The 26,514-nt window shown below is 39.2% G+C and overlaps 1 protein-coding gene across 1 annotated transcript in view; it reads right to left on the bottom strand.

Annotated features, from left to right (window-relative positions):
• Positions 1-3,214: 3,214 nt before the first annotated feature.
• MTMR12 (myotubularin related protein 12) overlaps positions 3,215-26,514 on the bottom strand; it is a 35,845-nt gene continuing 12,545 nt past the window's right edge. Inside the window, exons 5-16 of the mRNA XM_082497488.1 lie at positions 25,858-25,988; positions 22,179-22,272; positions 19,567-19,690; positions 18,311-18,386; positions 16,412-16,518; positions 14,162-14,286; positions 11,926-12,004; positions 10,306-10,376; positions 9,071-9,243; positions 8,143-8,310; positions 7,064-7,225; positions 3,215-6,036 (exon numbers count right to left, since the gene is read on the bottom strand). Of these exons, the coding sequence (XP_082353614.1) occupies positions 5,461-6,036; positions 7,064-7,225; positions 8,143-8,310; positions 9,071-9,243; positions 10,306-10,376; positions 11,926-12,004; positions 14,162-14,286; positions 16,412-16,518; positions 18,311-18,386; positions 19,567-19,690; positions 22,179-22,272; positions 25,858-25,988 (1,886 nt within the window). The 3' untranslated portion in view covers positions 3,215-5,460. The remainder of the gene's footprint in view (positions 6,037-7,063; positions 7,226-8,142; positions 8,311-9,070; positions 9,244-10,305; positions 10,377-11,925; positions 12,005-14,161; positions 14,287-16,411; positions 16,519-18,310; positions 18,387-19,566; positions 19,691-22,178; positions 22,273-25,857; positions 25,989-26,514) is intronic.

Here is a 26,514-nt window from a genome sequence, read left to right as displayed (position 1 = left end):
CTTTAGCCTGGAGAAGACTGAGGGGAGACCTTATTATGGCGTACAAGTATCTAAAGGGTGGGTTGAAGGAGGATGGAGCCAGGCTCTTTTCAATGGTTCCCAGTGACAGGACGAGGGGTAATGGGCACAAGTTAGAACACAGGAAGTTCCGTTCAAATACACGGAAAAACTTCTTTACGGTTCAGGTGCCACAGCACTGGCACAGGCTGCCCAGGGAGGTGGTGGAGTCCCCTTCCCTGGAGATTTTCAAGACCCGCCTGGATGCAGTCCTGAGTAATGTGCTCTGGGCAATCCTGCTTTGGCAGGGGAGTTGGACTAGATGATCTCTAGAGGTCCCTTCCAACTCTGATAATTCTGTGATTCTTATGCCCACCGCATAAAATTTGCTTCTCATCACATTCATGCATAAATATACTTAAGTCAATGCCTGCAGAAACACAAAAGGAAGTGAATCCCACTGACTGCAAAGTGAACTAGCTAGCAAGCCCACAAACCTCTGACATTTAAAAGCTTACTAGTATTTGTAAAATACTTGAAGATTTACACTCATAATTAGCAAAACTGTACATTAATTCTAGCTGCGTTAGCTGCTCTTAATTGGAATTTTCTTCAGATAGGAATAACAATAAGGATTGTAAGTGACCTTTCAGAAGTCATACAAATGTCACTTGATTTCCAGGAAACTTGACAGTTCCCTAGCCTGAATTTTGGCTCCTACAGTATAATGAAAAATTCATTTCATAACACAAAAATGGTCATTACCCAAGATTACAAAAAAAAAAAAAAAAGTTGCATTATGAGAGAACTGGGATACCTGATTTGACTGTAAATGAGCAGATTTCCTATTTGGGAGTAGCATTGATTTTAGACTGAAAACTGCAGATTTGAATCATTGCCTCAGCATCAGGGACAGGAGTTTTAGTTTCATTCTCCCACGCAGATCTCCTTAGTAACCACACAGGGCAGCTAGTCAGTTTCCTCTTTACCCATCTGCACCAAAGCTTTGGAAACCAGTAGATAATTTTTATCATATTTAACAGAAATAGATTTCCAGAGTTACTAGATTCCAGCAGGCAGTCTGGAGGCTATATGGCTCGCCCACACCAAGTCATGTCCATTTACTTGGTTGCCCAGGAATCGAGGTACTGAATTTGGCTTCCCCAGCAAGTTTGCTTAAGTAGTTAATAGGTTTATCATTGCTACAGCACACGACTTCAGAACAGAGAGGGGATGGAGAGTGAAGGTGCTATGGTATGAGCAAGAGGAGGAAGTGCCAGAACAAAGGACGAAGTTGAAGGAATGGTGTTGTGGCCAGACAAGCCAACACCATGGGAAATCAATCTTCATAGTTCTGCTGTTCACAACATATATTAACAAATGCACTTCCTAAGTAAATACTGCCTGCCTGCTTTAAGCATATACACATAACATTAAGGGAAGTACCTATTTCATTTTACTGGATTGCTGAAGTGTAAAAAAAAGAAAGAACCCAAATGCTCGCTGGCAGTGGAGTAACATGACACAATTGAGCAAGTGTTTGCTGTTCCACAGGGTTTCCACAGCAGGACAAGGCTTCACAGTAGTCCAAAATGTGGCAGCATCAAGCAGCCCTTGCCCATACAAACACTTGCCAAGATGTTAACAGTCCTCTATTAATCTCTTCTCAGCCTCCACAAGTTTAAAGCTGATACTCTTTAAAGTCAAACTTACCTCCCAAGAAAGCCTCTCCAGGACTCAGAACTGTTTGCAGTCCCTGCCACATTCTAACACCACCTCAACAACCCCATTTCTACTCCCTTCGTATACAACATGGAGATGCCCTTCCCACAAAATTGTTTCTCCAGCTTAAACGTCAGCTATCCTCACCTTCCGCATTTGCTTCTTTCCAAAATAACTACTATCCACCAGGTCAGAGTTCTGCCATCCTGAAAACGCCAACAGAAAACTTAAAGTTAACTTGCCACAAGTTAACTTTACTATAAACCAAGATTAAGGACCTGAGAACATGAGAAGAAGGGTTTTGCCCCTCCCACCCCCCCAACCACTAAATTCATTGTGGAAGAACATTATTAATTCTGTATATAGAATGCTCTTTTTAGACTCAAGAGTTCCCTAACCCATCTCCTGCTTGTCCCAGAAAATGAAGTCCATCCTACATAATTTCTAATAGAGTTTTATGCAAAACCTAGCTCTTTAAGAGAGCACCAGGCAGCAAATAATGCATATGAAGTTGACAGCTAAAGATTAGAATGAAGGTCTAACAGAATGAATCCATCATAAGACATCTAGAGCAGAAAATATTCTGCTGCCTCCTGAAGAAGTTATGCTTCCATGCTTTAAGCACGAATGGAAAAAAGTGTTAACTAGAATAGATCAAGAGGCCAAGTTGGCAGTAAGTACTTTTATAAAGTACATGTACATCATAGTGGAATGCAAACATCAATAGCTGAACTTTTTCACTACTGAACACAGTCTTAAATCAAAGCCAAGTGGTCAAAGTACACTCACTGATCTTTCGAAGACGTGGGTGAGGCAGGGGCACACCTTGTCTGATAATGCGACCTGGCACTTCAGAGCTGCTGCAAAAGCTACTGCTGTATCAGACTTCAAGAAGTCTGTTGCAGATTTGTGACATTCTCTTTAGGAAATACCCAAAGTGGCATGATTTTTGAATGCGTGATTTGCACTAGCGCTGTTTTGTACAGAAGCCAGTAATTTGTAATCTCTGGAAAAAATTTGGAGTTTTTCATTTGTACTCTACAAGCACTGTGACCATCTCCCAAGCCATGCTCAATACACATTTGGTTTGAGAAATATCCTGCTGTAGTGATTTCAAGTTGCTTAGTGTAACACTGTAAGAACAATGTTCCCCCTTGGAATGGGGCAAGAAAAGTACATTGCTAAGACTGAAACAAACAGTATTTAATAAACCCCCAAATACTGACATTCAGCAAACACTTTCTGGACCACCTTAGTGACTTCCCATAGCCATCCTAGTACACTGTACTGAACTGTCCTCCTCCCTGAGCTGGCAGCACCTCTCCAATAAGTATAACCAGGTCAAAACCACACAGCTTCCTCCCCATAACGGTCTGCAAAAACCCCAGCACATTACTAGAAAAGCCTTGTCACTGCAAACTGTCAAGTTTGCTGTGATTTAAAACATCATTTGCAAAAACATGACCTTAAACACACATACTCATTTCAGGACAAATACATGAAAGTATATTTTATTGACACTCTCCAAATAGCCAGCTAGAGAGAAAAAAAAAAAAACCAACAAACTGTAAAGCTTCTAGCTTGCATTCAGTGTAAAAACTTGGAGGTATAAACAGAAGCCTGGAGTAAAAATATTAAGTACATTTCCAATCCCACAGTGCAGAAAACCAGTAACAATGGTATTTAGTCTACATTATAAGTGTTCCCATCTTCAATTCCACATATATGTTTCTCTTGTATATAAACTTCTGATAACTTATGTACAAATAAGTGTCCAGCATCTGTTCTTTAATATAAATATGTAATCTTCATGACTGAAACAATACAACAGTTTGATCGAAAGTATAGAAAAAATCCATTTAATATTTTCCCTAATGGCATTACTTAAAAAAAAACAAAACAAAACACAACAACCTTGAACCCCAATGACCTTAGAATGACAGACGTTTCTTCGCCATGAAAATGCATTGCTCATTCAACATGCAAAATATTACTGCATACATGAGTCACGTGAACTAAAATAATAAAGTCAGAAGGACATGTGCTGGACAGCCCATTCTAGCAAGTGCTAGCTGTAAGATCATATGTATCACAGAAGAAAGCATAAGTGCTAGTGTATTTTTAAATAAAACACTACAAACTCAAGTATTGTCCTCGCACTACTAAGACTTAAGGCAATCAAGAGTTGGGAAGCTTCAGTTTGGCGTAGTTGCATTAAGCTCTCCCCCTTTCCCCATTAATACATTTATTTTAACATATTAAAATTTATTTATAGAAAACCGCTGATGAATTTTTGCTATACATATTAATACAACTCAGTGTGATTAATCAGTAACTCTGTTTAATATCCCCAGTTACACTGAGCTGATCTAATTTAAGCAGCAGTCTTTCCACCAGCTAAGTTTTCCAGCATGGATTTCTAAATTGGTATGAGAATAGAGAAAATACTAAATGTCTACCTACTCAGTGTAACTGATTTTATGACTTGCATCCATTCTTGGGGTATTCTAGAATTTAACAGTTCAAAATAGATTTGACAGTTAAATAATATTCAGATTTACAAAGGACGATTATCTGCAGTAAAAATACTTTATATATAAACATACACACAGTAGATCAAAGTCAACAGGCATTTCTTTATGGCTTTTTTCACTGAGGTACTGTTATAGCATCCAACAACAGGATGCGAGTGTTCATATGGTATGAACGCCACATTCATAAGCTGTGCCACCAACTCATGACAAGTGGCAACAGACTGCAAATCCAGCTTCACTGCAGGATTACAGAAAGAGAGAGTCTTCCCTTCTGCATGGAGGGTCTCAGTGCAAGCTACAGAAAGCCTCAAGGGCAACTGGCATAAATGGGGAAAGGAAAAATGAAAGTCTCACTCTATTAAAAGGAGAAAAAATACTCATGGCAAATTAGAATCTCGCAGTCAGGCCATTTCTTAAAATTAACAGCAAACATTTGGAACTTAATATTCCAAGGCAGCGAGGGCATATAGCACAGCAGTCACATAATAAGACTCGAAATGTGTAGTTAAGCTTTTGCACCTGATCCTTAAGCTAAGTGCATGCACAGGCTTTGAGCAGCCAAGCTGCCATTATAATACCACACAAGGTGAAGTGCTGCAAGCCAAAGATGAACACTGTCAGAAAAGATGAGGTTGACAAGCACATGACTTCAGTTGATGCCACAGTAGACAGAAGACCCTTGGTGACCACAAGTTTATTCCTCAGCTGCAAAAAGGTTATTTGAGAATACACATTTAGTCGCACCTTTCCCTGTTTATTTTACATGACGGGAAATGCAGATGTATGAAGTTCCTAGTCACAGTACTTCCAATTCTAATACTCTTAGCATAAGGGAAAGTGTTTTTATGTTAGAAGAGTAATTGTCGCTGTACGTATTTAGTATTCTACCTTTACATGAGAAAATATTGCGTTGTTTTTCTTTTTTAAACCAAGTGGCCATATGGCTAACTCCAACCTAGACTTCTGTTTTCATTACACCTATGCTAAAAATGTGTTTCTGCAATAAATACCGTTAGAGTGAAATGGAAGTTCAAAATATGCTCAGTTAATCATGGCAACTAGTTCTTTTCAAATTCTTTTTTTTAACCCCACAAACTCATTAAATAGGCTGCAGATGCTTGAGTGAGTTCCTTATATGAGGATACAGTACAACATTTAAAACTCAGAGCTTAGCCATATACAATTCATACTTGAATTTATATACACTTTATGGCATATCACCACTTAGATCAACAAATTCATCATCCCTCTTGACCAAGTCATCTTCATCTTCCAAGTCTTTCCAGGTGCTAGTGGGTAAAGCTGGTTTGATAGACTGTCTCTGAAGTAAAGCAAATGGAAACAAGGATGACAAACGGGCAGAATTTCTCAGCAGTGTAACAGAATGTACATCTCCAGAAACAGCTTGACTGTGTTCTTCATCCATTTTCACCTGCAAGCTTTGCACTTCCTCCATCAGGTCCAAAATCTTGGCAGCTGTGGCTATTGCACCACCACCATGAAGCTGGGCTTCAGGAATCCATCGTAAATACCGTTGTGCCCAGACTTTGATTTCAGGGCCATCGATGCGAGGTAACAGGAGACCGTGATAGTCAACAGGTTTACTATGCCAGCTATCATAAAATTCCCTGAAGCTATTAGGAGGTTCATCTGAAGAGTTTATGAACTTGCCAATTCTTTTGCCCAGAATGTTTTTAATGAAATGATCTGTTTCCTCCCTGAAAAATCCTCTCTTTGTGGAAGATTTTGTTTGCGTCAATGGCAAAGAAAGTTGCCTTTGATGCTTTAAGAGGAAAGAAAAGAAAAATATACCGAGATAAATATTGATGAGACATTAGAAAATATCTTAAGAGGAATAAAAACATTGCTTGTAAGTATTTTCTGAATACAAGTTAAGTCACTTAAACACAGCCACTGCTTTGCTATATAGTCTAAAACTGTTACTCTTCAATGGCTAGTACACCGAATACTCCACACAGCATACTTAGTATTCCCAGATACCTTCCCTGCATTGTAATTATAGCAATGAAGTAACACTGAATAAAGCATTTTTATTTGAAAAAGGGCAATTCTTTGCATACATTCAAGTATTACAAACTTCCATGTTTAGTTTAAGCTAGCCACACAAATGGAAGAGCACTTAATTTAGAAGTTTTTATATAGTGGTTCTTCATTGCACCCCACGGCATAAGAGTTCCCTGATTAATGCTGTAGATTATACTGACAGTCGCTCACCTGAGAATGCTTTGTACAGAACAGAATTTAACCAACAGGGATATTACAATTGAAAAGGCTAATCCAAACAAACTTTTCTTACTGAATTTGCACTACTTTACAGTAATGAGGTGGTCCACTCAATCCTCCATACCCTAAACAGTTTTTGTTGCTATTGGTCACCCTTCCACCCCCTCCAAGTGCACGCTCCAATTACACAGACAAAATTAGGGAGGCAATTACAAACCCGCTATGTATTTCAGTTAGGTACTCTATGGAACAACAAAAACTCACTTCAAACATGTCAGTGCAACTCACCTGGATGTTAAGTCCCATGAGATATCACTACACTTCCACAAAAGTACAAAGAAAAAAAAGCTAAGTTCACAGCTATGCACAGTAACTGTAACACAGTGATTTATAACAGGTGGGTGCACATTGCATTCTTAAGACCCAGGTGAGTCTGAGGTATACATGTATTTTCTCAAGTAAAAGCTTTGCACCAGTACTTCCACTGTAAGCACATTTGAAGTATGAGTTGTGCAAATTATTTTTATCGTTTAAAAAAAAAAATAGTTAAGCAGCACGTATCTTACTTTGAATCGTGCAGTTTTCCGTTGACTTTTATCTGGTTTTGGCTTCTCTGCATAAAGAGGGTTGTTCAGGAAAGCCTGGGCTTTGGGGTCAAACTGCACAGACCAGTCCCACACAGTAGGAAATCTGAAAGGACCGCTTTGTGTCTTGAGGCTTTCACCACTCTGTCAAAACAAACAGGTCACAATTAATACTGCTAGAAAGGAATTCTGACCAAGTCAAGGTGAAATTTAGAAACTGGCTTTTCACAGGAGAGGCCAGAGTTGCAACAACACTCATGATTTCTATGTATTCAATAGCTGAACAACATTATCAGATGCAAGTGAGTACAGACACAAAGGTTATCTACTTATTATTCTCTGTTTGGATGGTATTTCATTTCAACAGTGCAATTAGACAGCACCAAGAACACCTTTCCCAGTTGAAAATAAGATTATTTAATCTGAGAAAAAAAAGTTTTGAAAACTGTTAAGCAGATAGACACTTGAATTTGTCAAACACGGGGGCGTGTTGGGATTGTGGAACAAACCTCTCCAAACTTCAAGAGTTAACAGCATTTATGCAGTGCTACCAGTTTAACTTTAATGATCGATGCTTTATTTATATGCAAGACAGGGATCTTCACTTTTTTTTTTTTTAGACTCTGTGCAGCCTTGCTTCAGGCTTCTTAGGCTAAAGAAAAGCATGAACCAAATGTACATCAACATTCAGGAAGTGCTGATTTTGGAATACAACAGAATATAGCGTACAAGAATTTTGTTGATAACTTATTCTGCAGGACAGCATGACATTCCTCTTAGGTTAAGGAGCTCCATTTTCATTGAAGAGCAATAAACATGAACCTATAGCCTAACATTAAAAGTAATATATTCCCAAGTTACTTTATTTTTGTCATCATAAACTCTTAAGTTCTAAACTTGGCTCTTTACACCACAAGTTGCATTCACCCTTCAAGGCACCACCCTTCAAATTAAGTATGGAAAAACGTGCAGCTAGGGAATTTTTTTCCCCTGAGTCTTACCTGCTTGTTGGTCAAACCTGTTCTCCAACACACTGCATCCACAAAATAAGAAACCCTTACCGTATTAGTGTCTTTCTGATGTTGTGAGTTGAAGAAGAAAGTGCTAAAAATAGGCACATAGAGGCTGTCTGACAAGACGGTTAAGTAAGTTTCTGTGAACTCAAATGCTGGAGGATACTGTTGTACCAACTGCCAAACACAGTTTAGCAGGAGCAGAAAAACAGGAGCCTAAAAAAAAAAAAGAAAATATTGCACCCATTTCAGAAAAAAAATATGTTCTACCATGCAGACTATTTATTTTATAGAATTTAGTGTCTCCAAATACAAATCTTAAGGAAAGCAATCTGGTTTACTACAGAACTGCTGCACCTAACTTTGGCTGAACTCTGAAAAGTATCATCTGAGCTACCTTTGGCCAATTGTTGACTAAATAGATGAACGCTTTCTAACCTGCATTTGCACATATTAACCTGCTATGAAAGTTGCTGCTACACAGCCTTTTAAGGTCGGAAAAGCAAAACTAGTTTATACCAATTCTTGATCAGTCAGTTTATACCTATGATTTCCATTCTGTATAGCAATCTGATCTATTCCCAAAATATAAATAAAAATGGAGAAGTGAGAATGTGACATTTAGCAAGACAGCATAAAGTTAAACTCTAGATGTGACAAGAACAGGCAATTCACTTGATTTATTTCTATGGACACTACTACCATTTAGCACAGTCTAAAAGAACATAAGGCACATGTCTTTCAAAAGACTTCAAGATTGAATGGGAAATTTTACATTTGTTCTCTTTAGAGTTCAGCAGAATCTTTATAACTAAACAGCAAAAATAGTGACACTGTACAAAACATCAACCCATAAAACAAAACAAAATTAAAGATCTTCAGAGTAATTGCAACTTCTAGACTGACATCTAAATGCCTCCTTATTCTGAGTAAACTTTTAAATAGTAAGTAAGGGAAATAATTAAAAAAATCATACCTCTTCCTTGTCACTTTTATGTAAGTGGTTACAACGGTCCAAAAACCCATGTCCTCCAGTTACCCACTCCTTCTGAATAAGGCTCTGAAACCCTGTCTTTGTTCTGCTGTATGAATCCATCATCACTTGAACCAGAGTAGAGATTACACAGCACAGATCAGTAGCACTGTCTTCTACAGAAAAGAACAGAAACCACATTGTCCGCAAAGCCATTCCTAAAACTTGGTTAAGAAAGCAAAGTATTGCTAGCTTCATATAAACAAAATTGTATTTCAAGATCAGAGAACACACTATTTCTTGCAAGTGTTATACCATCAGAGAGAAGTTAATCCATGTTTCCAATACCTCCTTTTGCAAAACTCTAAGGTTTCTTGCACACTTACACAAGGATAACACTTTGCCGACAAAACCTACAAACCCCAAGCTTTTACTACTATAACTTTGATGCCTACGCTCTTCAGTCTCCCACAATGGACATACTGCCCCTCCTGCCCTATGCTACCATGCCAGCTATCTGCCCTTACCCTTCCTATGCTGCATGCATCTTTACACAAGGTGTGAAACTGCCTCCTCATGCAACATGCACTGTTCACCCTACAGGTGCCTTCTTGAAACACCTCTTCCCCATGCTAGGTTTCTCAAATGGCAGTGTGTGAGGGGAAAAAAACAACTAAATTACTAATCCAAAACCAACTTCGTGGTCAACACTGAATTTGGTTTTCCATATGATTACTTCACTCGACCTAGGATAACAAACTGCTCAAGATGTGTACAATAAGTGTATTCTTTCATGTATTTTTAACAAAGACTACATAGTATTGAGTGTGTATCCAGAACATAAACCCATCCTTTTAGGAAGTTTTCATGCTCCATGTTCTTTGTGTAGGTGTGTCCCTCCACCCCCGTGAAGTACAGCAAAAGGTCTAGCAGACCTTTAAAAAGACTAAGTTAGGAAACAGGAATGCATAAACAAGACTTAGCATGAATTTCCTGACAATTTATCAGCAGCTTTCTCACTCACAACATTTCTTTTAGTCTGGAACTATGCTTACCATGTTCTTCTAACTACAGGTAGCATTTCCAGGAGTGTGAGAGGTTTAGATGTCTCGTACTTTGAATGGTGCATGAGATTCAGCAGCCTCTATCATAATTATAAATGTGCCGCTTAAGCTAAATCTACATAAATGCAAGAGAAATTTTAAAAAATATATAGGATAATCTCATTAAATTTTTACCTATAAGGAGAACATTTGTGTGCTGTCTTTCCAGACATTCAGCAACTTCTATTGCTTTCTTCAAGACTCGCCTGTTGTGGTACAGGAAAAGATAAGTGAACGTTTTCATGGCATTTTCACAATTAAGTTTCTTACATTAATTTCCCCTAAAAGAGGTTAGACTGTCATACTACTGAAACTTGACTAATCCTTTAAAACAACAAAAACCATGCTCAACTTGTGTAAATGAAGAACTGTTTAGCCTCAAGAGCAAACTTTCAAGAGCTATCTTTATTTGGCTATTGGTCATGCATTTCCAGTTGTTATCTTTGGACAACTGTAATACCATGATTTATTCTGAATCAATAGCAGCCATCACACACACGCTAAAGTATTACAGTTGTGAAAAGCCAGATCTTTGTCCTGGAAAGAGTCAAAATCACCACTTATGTTGTAATCTACTACATACTACATTTCTCCCATAATCTGGTTTTAAGAGGCAGAGGGAAGGATCAGCAATCAGATCTTGTAAACATGTAGACAAATTTATTTTTTATATTATCATTACACAAGGAAGACTGAGTGGAATTAAAGATCACATTAAACCAGTTGTAATGTAATAGGTTTCTAGACCTAACTCTTCATAAAGTTGGTTATTTTCAGCAAAAATATGCACACAAATTAGGATTCTTGCAACTGCTTAGGTCACTAATAGAAGCTGACAGTTTATTTCATAAGTGTGGAGTTGTCAGATTCTTTGTTTTAGAATCCAGAATAGCTGAGAAGGCATTCCTACTAACTGCAAGAGCCAAGAACAGGCTGACCCAGGAAGCAACTGGATCGAAGTATGGACATGACCAGACTCAAAACAACATAAGGGTAGGAGCTTGAGCTGGCATTTACTTTAAGCTACTTGTGATCTTGGTTATGTCAGTGCATTTCTCAACATATGATCTTCACTAGAACTTCTCATTTCAACATACATTTAAATTCTGGATTAAGGAATTAATAACTATCAATATTTATGGATTGTTATTAGGACTATAAAGAACTCTAGCTGAATGCAGAAGACTGAAGAAGCACTTCACAGTAACGAGCTGATCACAGAATAAACTGGCAGACAATAGAGCTAGCACAAAATAACACTGAAAACAAATAAAACCCCTCAACATTCCACTATAACAAGCCTTAAGTGAGCCAACACCATTCCAACACTTACTCACTGTGGACTGCTGAGAGAAGAAAAAAGAACTTGAGGAACAATCAGGAGAGGAAGGGGACAAAACTGAGAACAACTGTCATTTTATAAATCTTTGGTGGGCTAACATCTTGAATACTGCAGTTCATCCCGTCCTAAAGGATATTACAGAAGTAGAGAGTACAGAGAAGAACGGCAAGGCTAGTCAGAGACACGGAACAGATTTCATGCAAGAAATAAATAGGATTCTTCTACAAGCCTGCACTGTAAAAATACTGCCTCACGTTGTAGAAATAAGATATATAAATGGGACCATAAGTCTGTCTCAATTTCCTTTCCTACTGGAGGTGAAGAATGTCATCGTATTTCAAGAAACTACCTAAAAAACCCACTACAAAAGTATTTAACAATTTGAAACCCAGAAAGTTACAGATATAACAAACCTGATTATCTCTAGCCAGTTTGTGCTCTCCAGTAATGAAAACCATTTCACATCTGTTGCCCAGAAGTCAGTACTGTTATCTGCAAAAACACCAAAACCAAAAGTTAGTTTGCTCACATATGCACTATGCTAATTAACAGCCATCCATTGTATTACTCTTCAGTTATGAACTGTTATAAAACAACCAATACTAAGGAATACCAATACATGGTAAATTCTAATCACTGTTAAAGTCAACACCCTATAAATAAATGAGAAAGTGAAGTAGTCCTGCAAACACCAGTTAAGTTTTATAGGACCATAGGCTTTTAGAAAATGTATGATGTAGGTTCACAGCAACTAAAGGAAGTAAATAAATCTGTTGAAAAAATGGGAAAGGAAAAGAAGTTTAATCAGAGGTTTTTCCAAGTTCCAGTTGCCTTGACTCTAAAGCATGATCTATATAAAGCTTAACGTAAGGAGGCTGGATTTTGACAGTCACCAGCATTACAGCCAGAAAAACAAAGAGGTTTTAGGAGGTTACACAAATTTGTGTAACATCAGACTACCTGAAAAAGGTTTTAAACAGTTTTCACTGCAACTGAAGGGGCATTAAAATACATCAAAAAGGGAACAGCTAAGAAACTGTGAGGCAAGTTGCAATACCACAAAGTCATTAAACTCTTACGAGCTCTTGTGCTCTATGGAAAGTGTCCTTAAAGATCTGCCAGCTTTGTGCTGCTTCCTTGTCCTTGAGGGCAGTTTCCCAGGGGATCCTATTAACTAACTCCTTGAACAGCTTGAAGTTTGCTCTCCTAAAATTCAGTTCAATGAAGTTACTTAAATCAAATTAACTAGGCACATATAGAACAAAAATAATGGTTAATGTGTTCAGACTTTGAAAAGTAGTAGTAATGTAGTCAATTCCTATAAGATCTTAATACTTCTGCAAAAAGTTACCTGAATTGTTTTCTCAGACTGCTAGCACACACTGCTATATCCAGCAAGCTATAGTCTACTAACAAAGCTTATATAAAAAGCTGTAAGACAAAAACACTTACTGGAATTCAGTTTTAACATACTCACTTTTACTTCAAGTAATCTAAGACAGTGATACAATTACACTATTGAAATATACAGTATTTCCTGAGAGATGTTAAATGACTTAAATTCAAGCTTTGGCTTTTTTTTTTTTTCTACAGGAAGGTAAGTTACCAGAAACTACACTAAAATATAGGCAGTTATTTTTAGCTCTAGTGTGTTCCAGATAAAATCCTCCACGTGAAACTCTGGCAAATACCTCGTATGTCTTGGACTTCTCTTCAGAGTGTCACTGATATTTTTACTATGTATTTACCAGGAACCTTTCATACTATTTTGCAATCAGTATCAATTTACCAGCTAAATTCCATGTATAATATCAACAGGACTTAGATACTGTTTGTAGGCTACGCTGCAAATATACAATTCCTCAACAATGATAAGTTATGTCCAACATCAATAGCCACAGCTCCAGCGTTCAGCACACCAGACAGAGGTTATTGCAACATTTTACCCTCATTATCTTGCAGAAGATCCACTATCCAAAATGGCCCAATGGCACATTGCACAGTTGCAAAGTGGTGTGGAGCCTTCTTTGTGCGGAGAGGTGAGGTCAAAGTACTGCTTCATGACAGCAAAATAGTTAAGGAGTCCCAGAAAAAAGTATGAAAGCCTAGATTATACTTTCACATGGCTCCCCTTTTTACTCCTTTAAGTGGACTTACTATTTACAGTAGTCATGTTTAGACCTACAGCCAGAGACAGCATTTTAAAGCAAGCTCACACTTCATATGTTCTGAGATGATTAGTTTGTAAGAAAAGGTAGGGCAAAAATTAATACGCATTTAACCTCAACTCTGGACGTAGCACAAAGGCTTAAGAGGTTAACATGTAACATTCCATTTCAATGGACCACAGAAGACTGAAAAATCCCTAGTGTATTCCAACTAGCATTTAAACTCTATAGTCACTCTCTTTAATCATTTTCAGATACTGCGACTGCTTAGCAAGAGGTAGTAAGTCTAAGAACTAGAAGTCTCCATTAACATGCCAATCATAAGCACAGTCTCCAGTTACATACTTAAAAGTCTGCTTTTAACCACTGTCAAAAGCAAGACACCAATCAAGATACGGATTGCATTCACGAGACACAAACCAGCATTGTTATGCTTAGCATCTCAGTCACTTCAAAGACAAGAGACTAAAGTTTGACTTACCTATCAAAAACAGCTGTTTAAATCTTGTGTATGCAGTCTGGATATCTTGCAGAGATGGAAGGCTGCTTGACAAGTCATCCGTCTTCAGGAGTTCATAGGGAGCTTTGCTAATTGTCTTATAGATTCTAAATCAAATCAAGATATTAAAGCCTTCTGCTTCACAAGTCAAATAATGCACCAACTATTATCACTGAAGGCAAAGTTAATAGGCATGGTTTGGGAAACAGCTGTAAGACCAAAAGATATACATCCTGGAAAGCTAGTGGCCTCCATGCATTTAAGTACTGGCTAGAAACTTGCCTACAAGCTTATGACAAGTTTTGCTGCTCTTAATTGTTACACCATTAAAATTATATCTGTGCATATTTGTGCAGTTATGAATATTACAAGCATTACTTGATTCTTACTACTGCTTCTTTAAGTATTGACTAGGCACACCAAAACTACTTTACTAGCAGACTATTTAGAGGTGAATCTAGAAAGAAGAGACGGATAGAAATACCCAAACCTCCCAGCAGACAGTTTTTCTTGTCTTTTACCAACCAAATTATATTCTGATACCCAGCTGCCAGGTCCGCTAATGAAACACAAGTGGAAAAAGAAACAATTTGGACTCAAACAAGACAGTATTCCTGCCTTGTACTTCCCTACATATCTGCTAATTTTTTTCCCTAGAGGAAAAAATACCAAGACAGATGAAGGTTTGGTTTGGACCTAGACGTCCTCTCTCATTCAGGCTCCAGAGCCCTGATGAACATCAGCTTAGTAAATACCTCTGTTGTCATGCTGACTTTTTATTGTCAAGATTTGAGAAAAGCTGCTCTAGCTCGTATTTCAGAAGTGAAGCCTTGCAGGCAGGCACTTGCCCAGATGGGAGAGAGTACATTGTTTCCTGTAAGTCGTAGCACAGAAGCCTGCTTTAAGCCAGAACTACAGGAGTCCACATCAGAAATGCAGGTTACTAGACCTACTGGAAGAGGCATCAGATAAGAGAACTGTGGGAAAGCAATTATTTGTCAGTTACAATACTAAACAGCTTTTTCAATAAAAGCAGCTGTTAATTGTAAACATCTGCTGTGTGCTTGAGTTCAGACTACTGTTGCAATGTTACATGTTAACACACCCTTATGGACAGTTTGTAGATGTATTTTTAAATATTAGTGCTTAACCACCAGCACTCTAGAGCAAAGAAAACCACCAATACTGCCCCAAGTCCAGATGGCCCCAGACAAGAGATCAAAATATAAGCTGATACCTTGTTACAGCTTACTGCTAGTTTTACTTACTTTCACATTATGAAATAGCATTAAAAAGAGCTGTAAGTCATGTAAACTTCCCCATTTCAGGAGAGAAACGTTAGAGAATCTGCAGGAAGGGTCAAAAGCCTTTCCCATACAAGTATAATTAATTTTAATAACTAAAGAGGTTTTAAGAGACTAATCAAGCTATTTTCTGTTAGTTCTGTATGATCAACAGATTCTCTGTCTACGAGGAGAAAAGGAGCTTGTGGTGAAGCAGTACAGTTGTATATACTAGCCTGATAGAATAGCTTGTTGCTAAGAGAGAAGTTCCAGGACACCCAGCAGGTTAAAAAAAGCGCAACAAGTCCTTGCTGTAACTCTCAGCAGGCAGCTGTGCTCTTCCGCTATGTTAACTCTGGCATTTTTCAGACTGCTGAGCTAATTGAACTCACTACCTCAGCCGAAACAGAGTGCTGTCTGCCATCACACCTGAAAGTAGCAGTAGCAAACTGCTAGATCGTCTCAGTCATTTAAGTTCACTTTAGAAAAAGTTACTTTAAACATGAATCTAGTTCAGATAAGACAGCAAAGTTCAGAGAGATTTAAAACTCAGCTTGCAAATTCATGTTTAGAGATGGAGTCTAGACTTCTCTTTCTTGCAAACACAATCAAGCCCATCAGCTAATGATACTTTAACTGTACTTAAGACCTACAGGCTTTGGTGCTGCTTTATCTAATAACAAGCGACAGTTTGTGTGCAGAGATTCATCTAAGAAATATATATAAACACATGTACGTCCACAAATAAGCCTTCAGTGATGTTACAGTCCTGTACAACTGACCAGTGCTGTTCGGCCAAAGGCTTAAACCCATTCCACTACAGAAAACTACTTTTAAGTCTAGAACTTGTTTCCTGATGCGTGCAAGCTTAAAGATATAGCATATATGGAAAAAGAGAAGCAAGGTCCATACCAAGCAAAGTGTTGTGGACAGAATAGCTATTACTGACCCATCCAAGAAGGCTTTTTGCGTTTGTGAAGTGCTGTCATCTTGTTCTTTGGGAAATGCAGACATTTTGAGAAGAGCAGCACCGTTATGGCAAGACCAACACCAAATCTGCAGAAAGACATTTACCAGGTAATAAAAATTGGTAAGCTGTCCTATATGAAGTATTTGCTTAAGTGACTGAGTGATTACAAGAAATTTCTCTATGCTGTGCTTTATTAAATTCTTGGTGTATTCAACGAACCCATCAGTAGAAGCAAACTTCTACATCTGCACCAAAACTACATGCCTCAGTACACTGTGTTATCACTTGCAAATTTTAAGTTAAGCTTTATAAAGGCATATATCAGAACATTACTTTCTCAACTATGCTTATAGGTAAAAAAAATGATCAAAGTGTCTATGGCCAAATTACACTGGAAGATATGCCACAGCAAGATGGCTCTTGTAACATATATATTAGCCATCTGTTTCTCCACACAGATACAGTAGTGTCTTCTTACATTTCAGCCTTAAGATAACTCACAATAGATACACTGCCATGCCTTTCCATGTGACCTATGCATAAAGGATCATCTAGGCACATGAAATGAGTTATTAAACAAGAACTCCACAACTACATCAGATTCCATAGTTAACAGGTATTCCTTGTAGCAAGTCAGTCCTCAAAGCCCCTTACTTTCCTTTAAGCATAATTTCTTGACTTACACCTACTGCTTGAAGCTTTCAAGCTGATCTTTAAATTCACTTTGAAACTGGAAGTCAGAATCATTTTCATCAGTAATATTACACAGTCAAATCAGGAAGCTAAAGTTCTGCTACCAATTTACAGTAGCCAAGAGGTGAACTTCAGGAGCATGCAGAAACCTCACAAGAGTGGAAAAAGTGACTATATTGCCCTTTCACTGCCATCTCAAACTGGTTTAATATAGTCAAGCTATTACGACAGTAGCTTCCCAAAAAGGATTTGGAAATAATTATAAGAGTTCTACAAGGCCTCTGAACAATGCAAGATGCAATTTTTAAAAAAAATAATTAAACCCAAATCACTTCTGTTTCTGTGTAACAGCCACTGTAATTTGTCTGGTTGACTATCTGAGAAAAAGTGAACCAAACTATTTTGAACTTCACTATCTGAAAGGACAATTTGGGCTGGACAGTACAGCACTATCTTCTCCATAGACTGATTAATTTAAGAGCATGAAGTAAACATGGTTTTCCTTGGCAAACCTGATAGATATGCAGCAACTAAGCTAAGGCCTCATAAATGAGGTTACTTCACTCCCTGTTTTCACCTACTCTATGTTACTGGTTCTTAAACTCAGGTATGAGGTAGGAAGCCAAATCCAGCTTGCTACAGGGCGCAAAACAGTATATTTAACTTTGTTGTCTGTTGAGACTGGTAGAACTAGTTTTTCAGCACGGCTACTTAGCTTTGTAGAAATGCTGCATCATCACAGCCATACTACTTACACAGTAACCAAGCTAGGCAACTGAAGGTATTCAACTATATCTGCACATTCATGGTCTTCGCTTCAATACCCAAATAGCATTTCAAGCCCTACATCCTGCCCAGCTAGATATGTCAGTACTCAGTCTCATGAAAAACAGGCTGTTGGATAAACAGACTACTATTATACAAAGACTACAGGACATTAGACATCTGATATAAATAAATAGGGGCTGTGACCTCCCATTTTGCTTTACACTGTTTAAAGGGAATACAAAATACTTTGAGCACCTCTCCTTCCAGCATCTATTTCCCCTTCTATAGATCACTCGGTGTAAGTGTAAGCTATTGAAAACAAGTCCTAAAAATCATATGCAGTAACATCTGAAGTGCTCATTGAAATTATGCCTTCTCAATAAGATGTCTTACCCTCAACCATGCATATATACTTACAGGAATGCCTCTGCCTTCATACTTCAAGATATTCTCTTCAGAAATGCATATGGGAACAACAAAATACAAAGGCAGCCTAAGATAACAGAAAAAGAGTTTCTTGCACTTAAAAACTGAACAAAGAACAATCTCCAAGCTCCTTGTAATGATGGTGAGTGTTCTAGCCCACAAACTAATTACATTTTCACTCTTGCAGCTACAATAATCTTTCCTACTAGATGATTATATTGTCCTCAACACCCTCCCTTTATTTTCAGCTGGATAAGGTATTTTGTTCCAATCTTGAGATGCTCCTTATTTTCACTGCAACATACCCCTACCTTTCCAAGGCTTCAGTTAAGTCCTACATTTAATTGTAATATCTAAGATCGATCGTTAAGACCATCTTGGTTCTCCCACTTTCCGTTGTTTCAAAATATACCCTTGTACTATTAGATAACTAGTTCTATTTCTATGCCCTGTAAGCAGTTCACATCACAATTCAAGAATATCACTTAATACATCACGAATTTCCAGTATAAGCCAATACTATTTATGTTCAAGACCCACAGAAGCAACAAAGATAAGTACTTAAGCTCAGTCTGGGTCTCTCAAGACAGAGTTCTAGAATAAGTAGTTAAGACTTGTTTAAAAAATTGATATTTGTTTCCAAGGTCTGTGAAACCTTCCAGGATTTGACTATTAAACAACAGTAGTACACAAAGCCTTGCGCACATTCTAAAGGGTTCGTCAATAGATACTACTTAGCTAAACTGGTAGAAGTGTACATCTCTAACTTTCCAATAAAGGCAATGCAACTTAACTTCCAGTTTAAACCAGTTACTCTTTCCTCACACAGCCCCCCAACTAAAACAGAAAATCTCAACTGCATGTAACTTGAAATTTCACCAGAGTAGAGTTACAGAACTGAGAAAATGTCTTCCTAATTACTAAGTATGACAAAAGCATACGTACCAGAGCTACCAATTTTCTATTCCATTTTAAGGTGGTATTCTCCACCCCTAGAGACATTCAAAGCTTAACTGACCATGGTCCTGAGTAGCCTGATTTAATGTTGAAGTTAGCCCTGCTTGAGCAGGGATCATGTAAGACAACTCCCTGCAATCCCAAATCAAACTATCCCATAAACCAAAATAGAAACCAGATCCTAGGAAAACCCTAAACAACTGTATAACGCTCAGCAAAGGTAGCACTGTTTTTTGCAAATCTTCATGAGATATATATCCAAAGTTCACTATTAACGAGGGCAAGCTTACTTTTCAGAGACTCTGTAGCCTTCATTTACAGCCACTGCTTTGTATTTCACATTCCCTTTGGTCCTCTCCAACTCATCACGCCAGTCCTCAAGAGTATCAAACATCACAGTTTGGTTTCTTCCATCTGTCAGACATCAATTATGTTAACTCTGCAGAGTATCAGGAATTCTAACATGAAGGCATTTCTAAATCAAGTAGTTAGTTTTCATTAAGGTAAGCAAGCAAAACCTCTTGTGTACAGAACGCCTAGAGTCAAAGATGAAATGTCTTCGTACAACACCGCTTCTGTCTGACCTTTAAAAATACATCTTCTGTCAAATACTGCTTTAACTAATAACTTCAGGAGTAGTTTCTCTTACAGAAACTAATCAGTTCTTACAGAACGTCTTCATAGTTGATGCTGTCCTCACGTCCAGCCTCAAACCCAAGATGCTATGCAGCAAACACCACTGTATATTAATGCAGCTGACTGGCATCTAATAATAAAGACCTAAATGTAGAATTCACAGTCATATCAAAAGCCTTTCCGCAATTCAGATATTGCGTTTCATTTGAAGTTTTTCTTTCACCATGGATAGGTGTTTTGCAATGAATAGGACATTTCAAGTACTTGATAAAAGCAGAATATTGATTACAGCAGTTCAGTCTTGATCATTTCAACCGAGAACGTTTCCTGTATTTCTATTAAGCCACCTCAGCAACAGTATTAAGTCTCCTGCAACATCAGCTAACACTGAAATACTGAACAGAGCTAGAATTACCACCAAAGATACAATAGCAAATTGAAATTCTCCACTGTAAGAAGATAAGTTAGATAAAATTTACAGCTGGAAACAGAACATTATTCATGAGCTCTAAGGGATGAGTTAAGATTTTAAGTATCAGACCATAAGTGGCATAAATGCCAATTTCTAAAGTCTACTTGGTTTGTCCTGTAACAACTTCATAAAGAATGAGACCTAGGCATCTATTGTTGAAGATAGTTATTAAAATACGAAACAATTCTGGCACAACACTTCAAAGTTGCTATAAAGTTACTTCTCCCACATTTGCTTAGCCTCTACCTGGAAAAGCTCACAGTCTTTCTGATGTTCGTAGTTCAAACTGAACACCAGTTACAGACGAAGTGTGCAGAAACTACCTGAGTGAGCAACGTGCCTTTTCAGCAAAGGCAGCTGACGTATTCTTGGGCTGCGTTAGGAAAACCATTGCCTACAGGTTGAATGAGCTGATTGTTGTACTCAGCTCAGCACTGGTGAGGGCGTGCCTGGAGTGCAGCATCCAGTACTGGGCTCCCCAGTACAAGAGAGGCAAGGGCCTGCTGGACCAAGTCCAGTGAAGGCCCATTAACATCATAAAAGGGCTTGAAGCACCTGATATGAGGAGAGACTGAGAGGTGGGATAGTTCAACCTAGAGAAGGAGAAGGCTTGGCAGGGGTTCAGAGGGGCAAGAAATCTTTCCAGTGTGTATAAACACCTGACTGGTGGCAGCAGCAGGGGAGGTGAGTAAAGATGATGGATATAGACTCAGTAGTATCCAGTGACATGACAAAACGCAGCGCGCACAAGCTGAACTACAGCAAATCCCATTTAAACATAATAAACTTTTTCACTATGAGGACAGCCAAATAATGAAACAGCATGTCCAGAGAGGTTGTGGAGTCTCAATCCTTGGAGATATTTAAAACCCAATTGAACATGACTCTGGTAAGCTTTTGTAGTTAACCCTACTCTGAAGGGGGAAAGATGGACAGGAACATGACTGGATGATCACCAGACCTTTCTTCTAACCTCAATGATTCTGTAATTCCTTGACGTATTTTGATAAGTGTCCAATTAATACCTTGGGTACATCAAAACTTTCCTCTGTGAAACAAATGGGCATTCCTGGTGCACCAAGAATCAGGTTCCTAATTCAAAACAGTGCTATTACCGCAGCTGAAGTCTAAACTGTGAAATGGCAGAAAGTGCACTGACAACATTTTATCTTGAATTTTGCAGCTTACTGCATTATTCAGCCAAGTTTGATCAAGTGGGAAGATTATGTAGTAAGTTAGCTATAAGAGGAAGTCAGATGTCTACTGGAATCTTTCTATGCAAACCTATGCTTTTTTTTTTTTTGCAGTTGCCTAGGAGAAGCAGATCGCTTGCAAATAAGAGCAAAAAGGGAAATGCTTTCTGTCAGATGCCACTGAAAATGTAATAATTTAATAATTAAGAGCAGGAAGTTTGGTTCACTGCAATAGTACAGAAAAAACGCATTGACAAAATACGCAAAATATTTTCTAGATGAGAGCACTCTGGTCAGAAGCACATGAAAAACATTTCCACATACTGTGATCAGAGTAAGTTTTCAATCCAGTGATGGTACTTTTGCTTGGAAAATTTCTGTGCAACTACATTGAAGGACACAGAAACCAATAGTAGACAATTAAGGGATTTTTAGCAACCAGTCTAACAACATGTAACAACAGAATAATGAATTTTCTCAGGCTATCTGCCAACAGGGCAGGGTTATAAGCTGAGCACAAACTCAGCCACTAAGTGTCCCAGACTGCTTAAGGAACTAACAGTACGCAACAAATACAAACTAAAAATAGAAAAACATTTACCTGTATTGTTTGGGGCAGCTGATGCATAAGAGAACAGAAACAAGCGTTTAAGCAGCTTAGGAGTCTGGCTATGATGAACTATACCACTGACGATCTAGGAAAGGACCAAAAAGTTAACACCCAAACACAGACGAAGACCTTCAGTGTAAAAAAAAGATGATTTTTCACCACTCCCTCCCATCTTTTAAACAAAACTGTTCAACAGGTTCTATCCCCAACAACTGAAAACTGACTTTTATAAAGCTTTCTCCATTGTCTGCAAGATCCTACACCTACTTGACTTAATGAGAAGTACTATACATGTTCAACTTCAAGAATGACTCTTATTATTAAAATAAATGTAGTAGACTCCTAGTTCTGAGTTCAGATTAACCTGTGAAAATGTCGTGGCTTCAGCTGGGATAGAATTAACTCTCTTACTAACAGCTGGTATAGTGCTATGTTTTGGATTTAGGATGAGAAACTTTTGACAGCGCACTGGTGGTTTTGGTTGTTGCTAGACAGTTGTGGCCTTTTCTGCTCCTCACACCACCCCACCAGTGAGCAGGCTGGGAGTGCACAAGAAGCTGGGAGGGTACACAGCTAGGACAGCTGACCCAAACTGACCAAAAGAATATTCCATGCCATATGACATCACGCTCAATATATAAAGCTGGGGAAAGAAGGAAGGGGGACACATTCAGAGTGATGGCTTTTGTCTTCCCAAGCAACTGTTATGGGTGATGAAGCCCTGCTTTCCTGGGGATGGCTGAACACCTGCCCGCTGATGGGAAGCAGTGAATTAATTTCTTGTTTTGCTTTGCTTGTGTGCACTGCTTTTGCTCTACATACTAAACTATCTTTATCTCAACCCACGAGTTTTTCCTCACTTTTACTCTTCCGATTCTCTCCCCCATCACAACTGGGGGGAGTGAGCAAGCAGCTGAGTGGTTCTAGCTGCCAGCTGGGGTTAAATCATGACACAAAAGAGCTCAGGTTATCAGAACGCTATTGGGGGGGCAACTTAAATGCCTCTATGCAAATGCACATAGCCCCAGGGAATAAACAAAAGGAGTTTGAAATGCACACATGCCTGCAGAGCTATGATCTTATTGGCATCATGGAGATGTGATGGGATGGCTCCTGTGACATGAGTGTTGGAATGGAAGGATACAGCCTCTTCAGTAAGGACAGGCAGGGGAGACAAAGAGGGGGCGTCACCCTCTATGTCAATGACCAGCTGGAGTGCATGGAGCTCCACCTGGGGATGGATGAGGAACCAACTGAGAGCTTATGGGTCAGGATTAAAGGGAGGGCAGGGATAGACAACAAGGAGGAAGTCAGGCAAAAACGCCAGGCGGCCTGCATGGATGAACAAGGAACTCCTAAAGAAACTCAAACAGAAAAAGGAAGCCTACAGAGGGTGGAAGCAAGGACACATAGCCTGGGAAGAATACAGAGAAATTGTCCAAGCAGACAGGGATCAGGTTAGGAGAGCTAAAACCCAGGTAGAGTTAAATCTGGCAAGGGACAGCAAGGGCAACAAGAAAAGCTTCAATAGCTATGTCGGTGACAAGAGGAAGACTGGGGAAAATGTGGGCCCTCTTTGGAAGAAAACAGGACACCTGGTCAGCTGGGACATGGAAAAGGCTGAGATGCTCAGACTTTTTCGCCTTGGTCTTCACTGGCAAGTGCTTTAGCCACATCACCCAAGTTGCAGAAGGCAAAGGCAGGGACCAGGAGAATGAAAAACTGCCCACCATAGGAGAAGACCAGGTTCGAGACCATCTAAGAAACCTGAAGGTGCACAAGTCCATGGGACCTGATGAGATTAATCTGCAGGTCCTGCAAGAACTGGCAGATGAAGTTGCTAAGCCACTATCCATCATATTTAAAGAGTCGTGGCAGTCCAGTGAAGTTCCTACTGACTGGGAAAGGGGAAACATAACCCCCATTTTTAAAAAGGGGAACAAAAAGGAAGACTCGGGGAACTACAGGCCAGTCAGTCTCACCTGTGTGCCTAGCAAGATCATGGAGCAGATCATCTTGGAAACTCTGCTAAGACACATGGAAAATAAGGAGGTGATTGGTGACAGCCAACATGACTTCACTAAGGGCAAATTGTGTCTGACAAATTTGGCGGCCTCCTACAATGGACTTACAGCGTTGGTGAATAAGGGAAGAGCAGCTGATACCATCTACCTGGACTTGTGCAGAGCATTTGACACTGTCCCACACGATATCCTTGTCTTTACATTGGAGGGACATATATTTGACACATGGGCCACTCGGTGGATAAGGAACTGGCTGGATGGCTGCACTCAAAGAGTTGCCGTCAACAGCTTCATGTCCAAGTGGAGACAAGTGGTGTTCCTCAGGGCTCAGTACTGGGACCGGTGCTGTTTAATATCTTTGTTGGCAACATGGACAGTGGGATTGAGTGCACCCTCAGCAAGTTTGCTGAGTGATGACACCAAGCTGTGTGGCAGTTGACATGCTGGAGGGAAGGAATGCTATCCAGCAAGACCTGGACGGGCTGCATAGGTGGGCCCGTCCACACCTCATGAAGTTCACAAGGCTAAGTGCAAGGTCCTGCATGTGGGTTGGGGCAACCCCAAGCAAAAATACAGGCTGGGTGGAGAATGGGTTGAGAGCAGCCCTGGGGAGAAGGTCTTGGGGGTGTTGGTAGATGAGAAACTCAATGTGAGCCAGCAATGTGCACTCACAGCCCAGAAAACCAACCGCATCCTGGGCTGCATCAAAAGCAGCGTGGCCAGCAGGTCAAGGGAGGTGATTCTTCCTCTCTACTATGCTCTGGTGAGACCCCACCTGGAGTACTGCATCCAGCTCTGCAGTACTCAGCACAGGAAAGACATGAACCTGTTGGAGCAGGTCTAGATGAGGGCCAAAGATGACCAGAAGGTTGGAGCACCTCTGCTATGAGGACAGGTTGAGACTGCTGGGGTTGCACACCCTGGAAAAGATAAGGCTCTGGGGAGAACTTATAGCAGCCTTCCAGTACTTAAAGGGGGCCTACAAGAAAGATGAGAAGGGACACTTCATCAGGGCATGTAGTGACAGGACAAGGGGTTAACAGTTCTACCCTCTTTCAGTTTAGATTCAGATTAGATATTAGGAAGAAGTTCTTTACACTGAGGGTGGTGAGACACTGGAACAGATTGCCCAGAGAAGCTGCAGATAAGCCATCCCTGGAGGTGTTCAAGGCCAGGATGGATGGGGCTTTGAGCAACCTGGTCTAGTGGGAAGTGTCCCTGCCCATAGCAGGGGAGTTGGAACTAGATAATCTTTAAGGTCTCTTCCAACTCTAACTATTCTACAATTCTATGAAAGTAACTGCTTTTGTATGAAAAAGGCTGATTTCTAGAACGTAATATCACAAATAAAGAAGCTTTACAAATTTGCCTGAGCTGAAGCTCATTTAATGTAGTACTCTCAATCTCCAGTTTTCTTCAAAACATCAGTGCATCTGATCTTTTTAACTCTTACACATAACGATGTTTAATGAGTAAAGTTAGCTAGAAATCAAACTCTTTTACCTTCTCTCTCAATTGGGAAAGATCAGAAAACACTTCAAGTTTAAGGGATCTCTCAGGGTGAATGTCATCCTTCCCTCATCCCCACAGCTGAACACCCAATACTAAGGTTAAAACAGAAAAACAAACTAAGTTACTATACTTACCCTTTTCACTTCCTCTTCTTTCGTGTATCTCAGGCAGAAATGAAATACTCTAAGGTCTTTACAGTAGATAATTAGCTTCTCTGGGTATTTTCTCAGTTGTCCAGTTAGAAGTTTCTTTTTCTCATCATAAACTGCAAAATTAAAAAGTCTAAGTAAATATCAGAAAGAACTTTGCCATCAGTTGATAAAGCTATCCCTGCTTGACTTTTTGAAATTCAAGAAACTAATTCAAGCCCAAGTTTTAGCAAGTCAAAACAAGCATCCTATGACACAGACTGGCAAGCTCTTGTGCTAATACACTAAAATTATTTTTTAAACCCACTCAAACTACTTCCTGCAAGGTAGAAACCAAACTTGCAGCAAGTCAGCTGCTCAGCGATTATTTCTGTTCACATTCTGACTGCATAGCAAGTTCAAAGTCCTGAGATGCATAAAGAAAATAATTTAGTAGTTTTGCCCAAAGGAAAGTCCCCAAACAACTGAGATAATTTTAAGTTCCTAAAAAAATATAATTTTTTTTTAACCAGCATAAAATCCCCAAGAGAGGCCTTTGTTCACTTCTGTTTGAGGATGTATCACTCCACAACTTCAAGTGCTGCCAGCTAGGCCATTGTATGTAAAACTAAGTGTCTTATACACAGCTTCCCCCAGTCTCCC

This window comes from Vanellus vanellus (assembly GCF_965231255.1).
Source record: "Vanellus vanellus genome assembly, chromosome: Z".
In the NCBI taxonomy this organism is placed as follows: Eukaryota; Metazoa; Chordata; class Aves; order Charadriiformes; family Charadriidae; genus Vanellus; species Vanellus vanellus.
The sequence above is the reverse complement of the archived record's forward strand: the minus strand, read 5'-3'. Positions and strand labels throughout refer to the sequence as shown.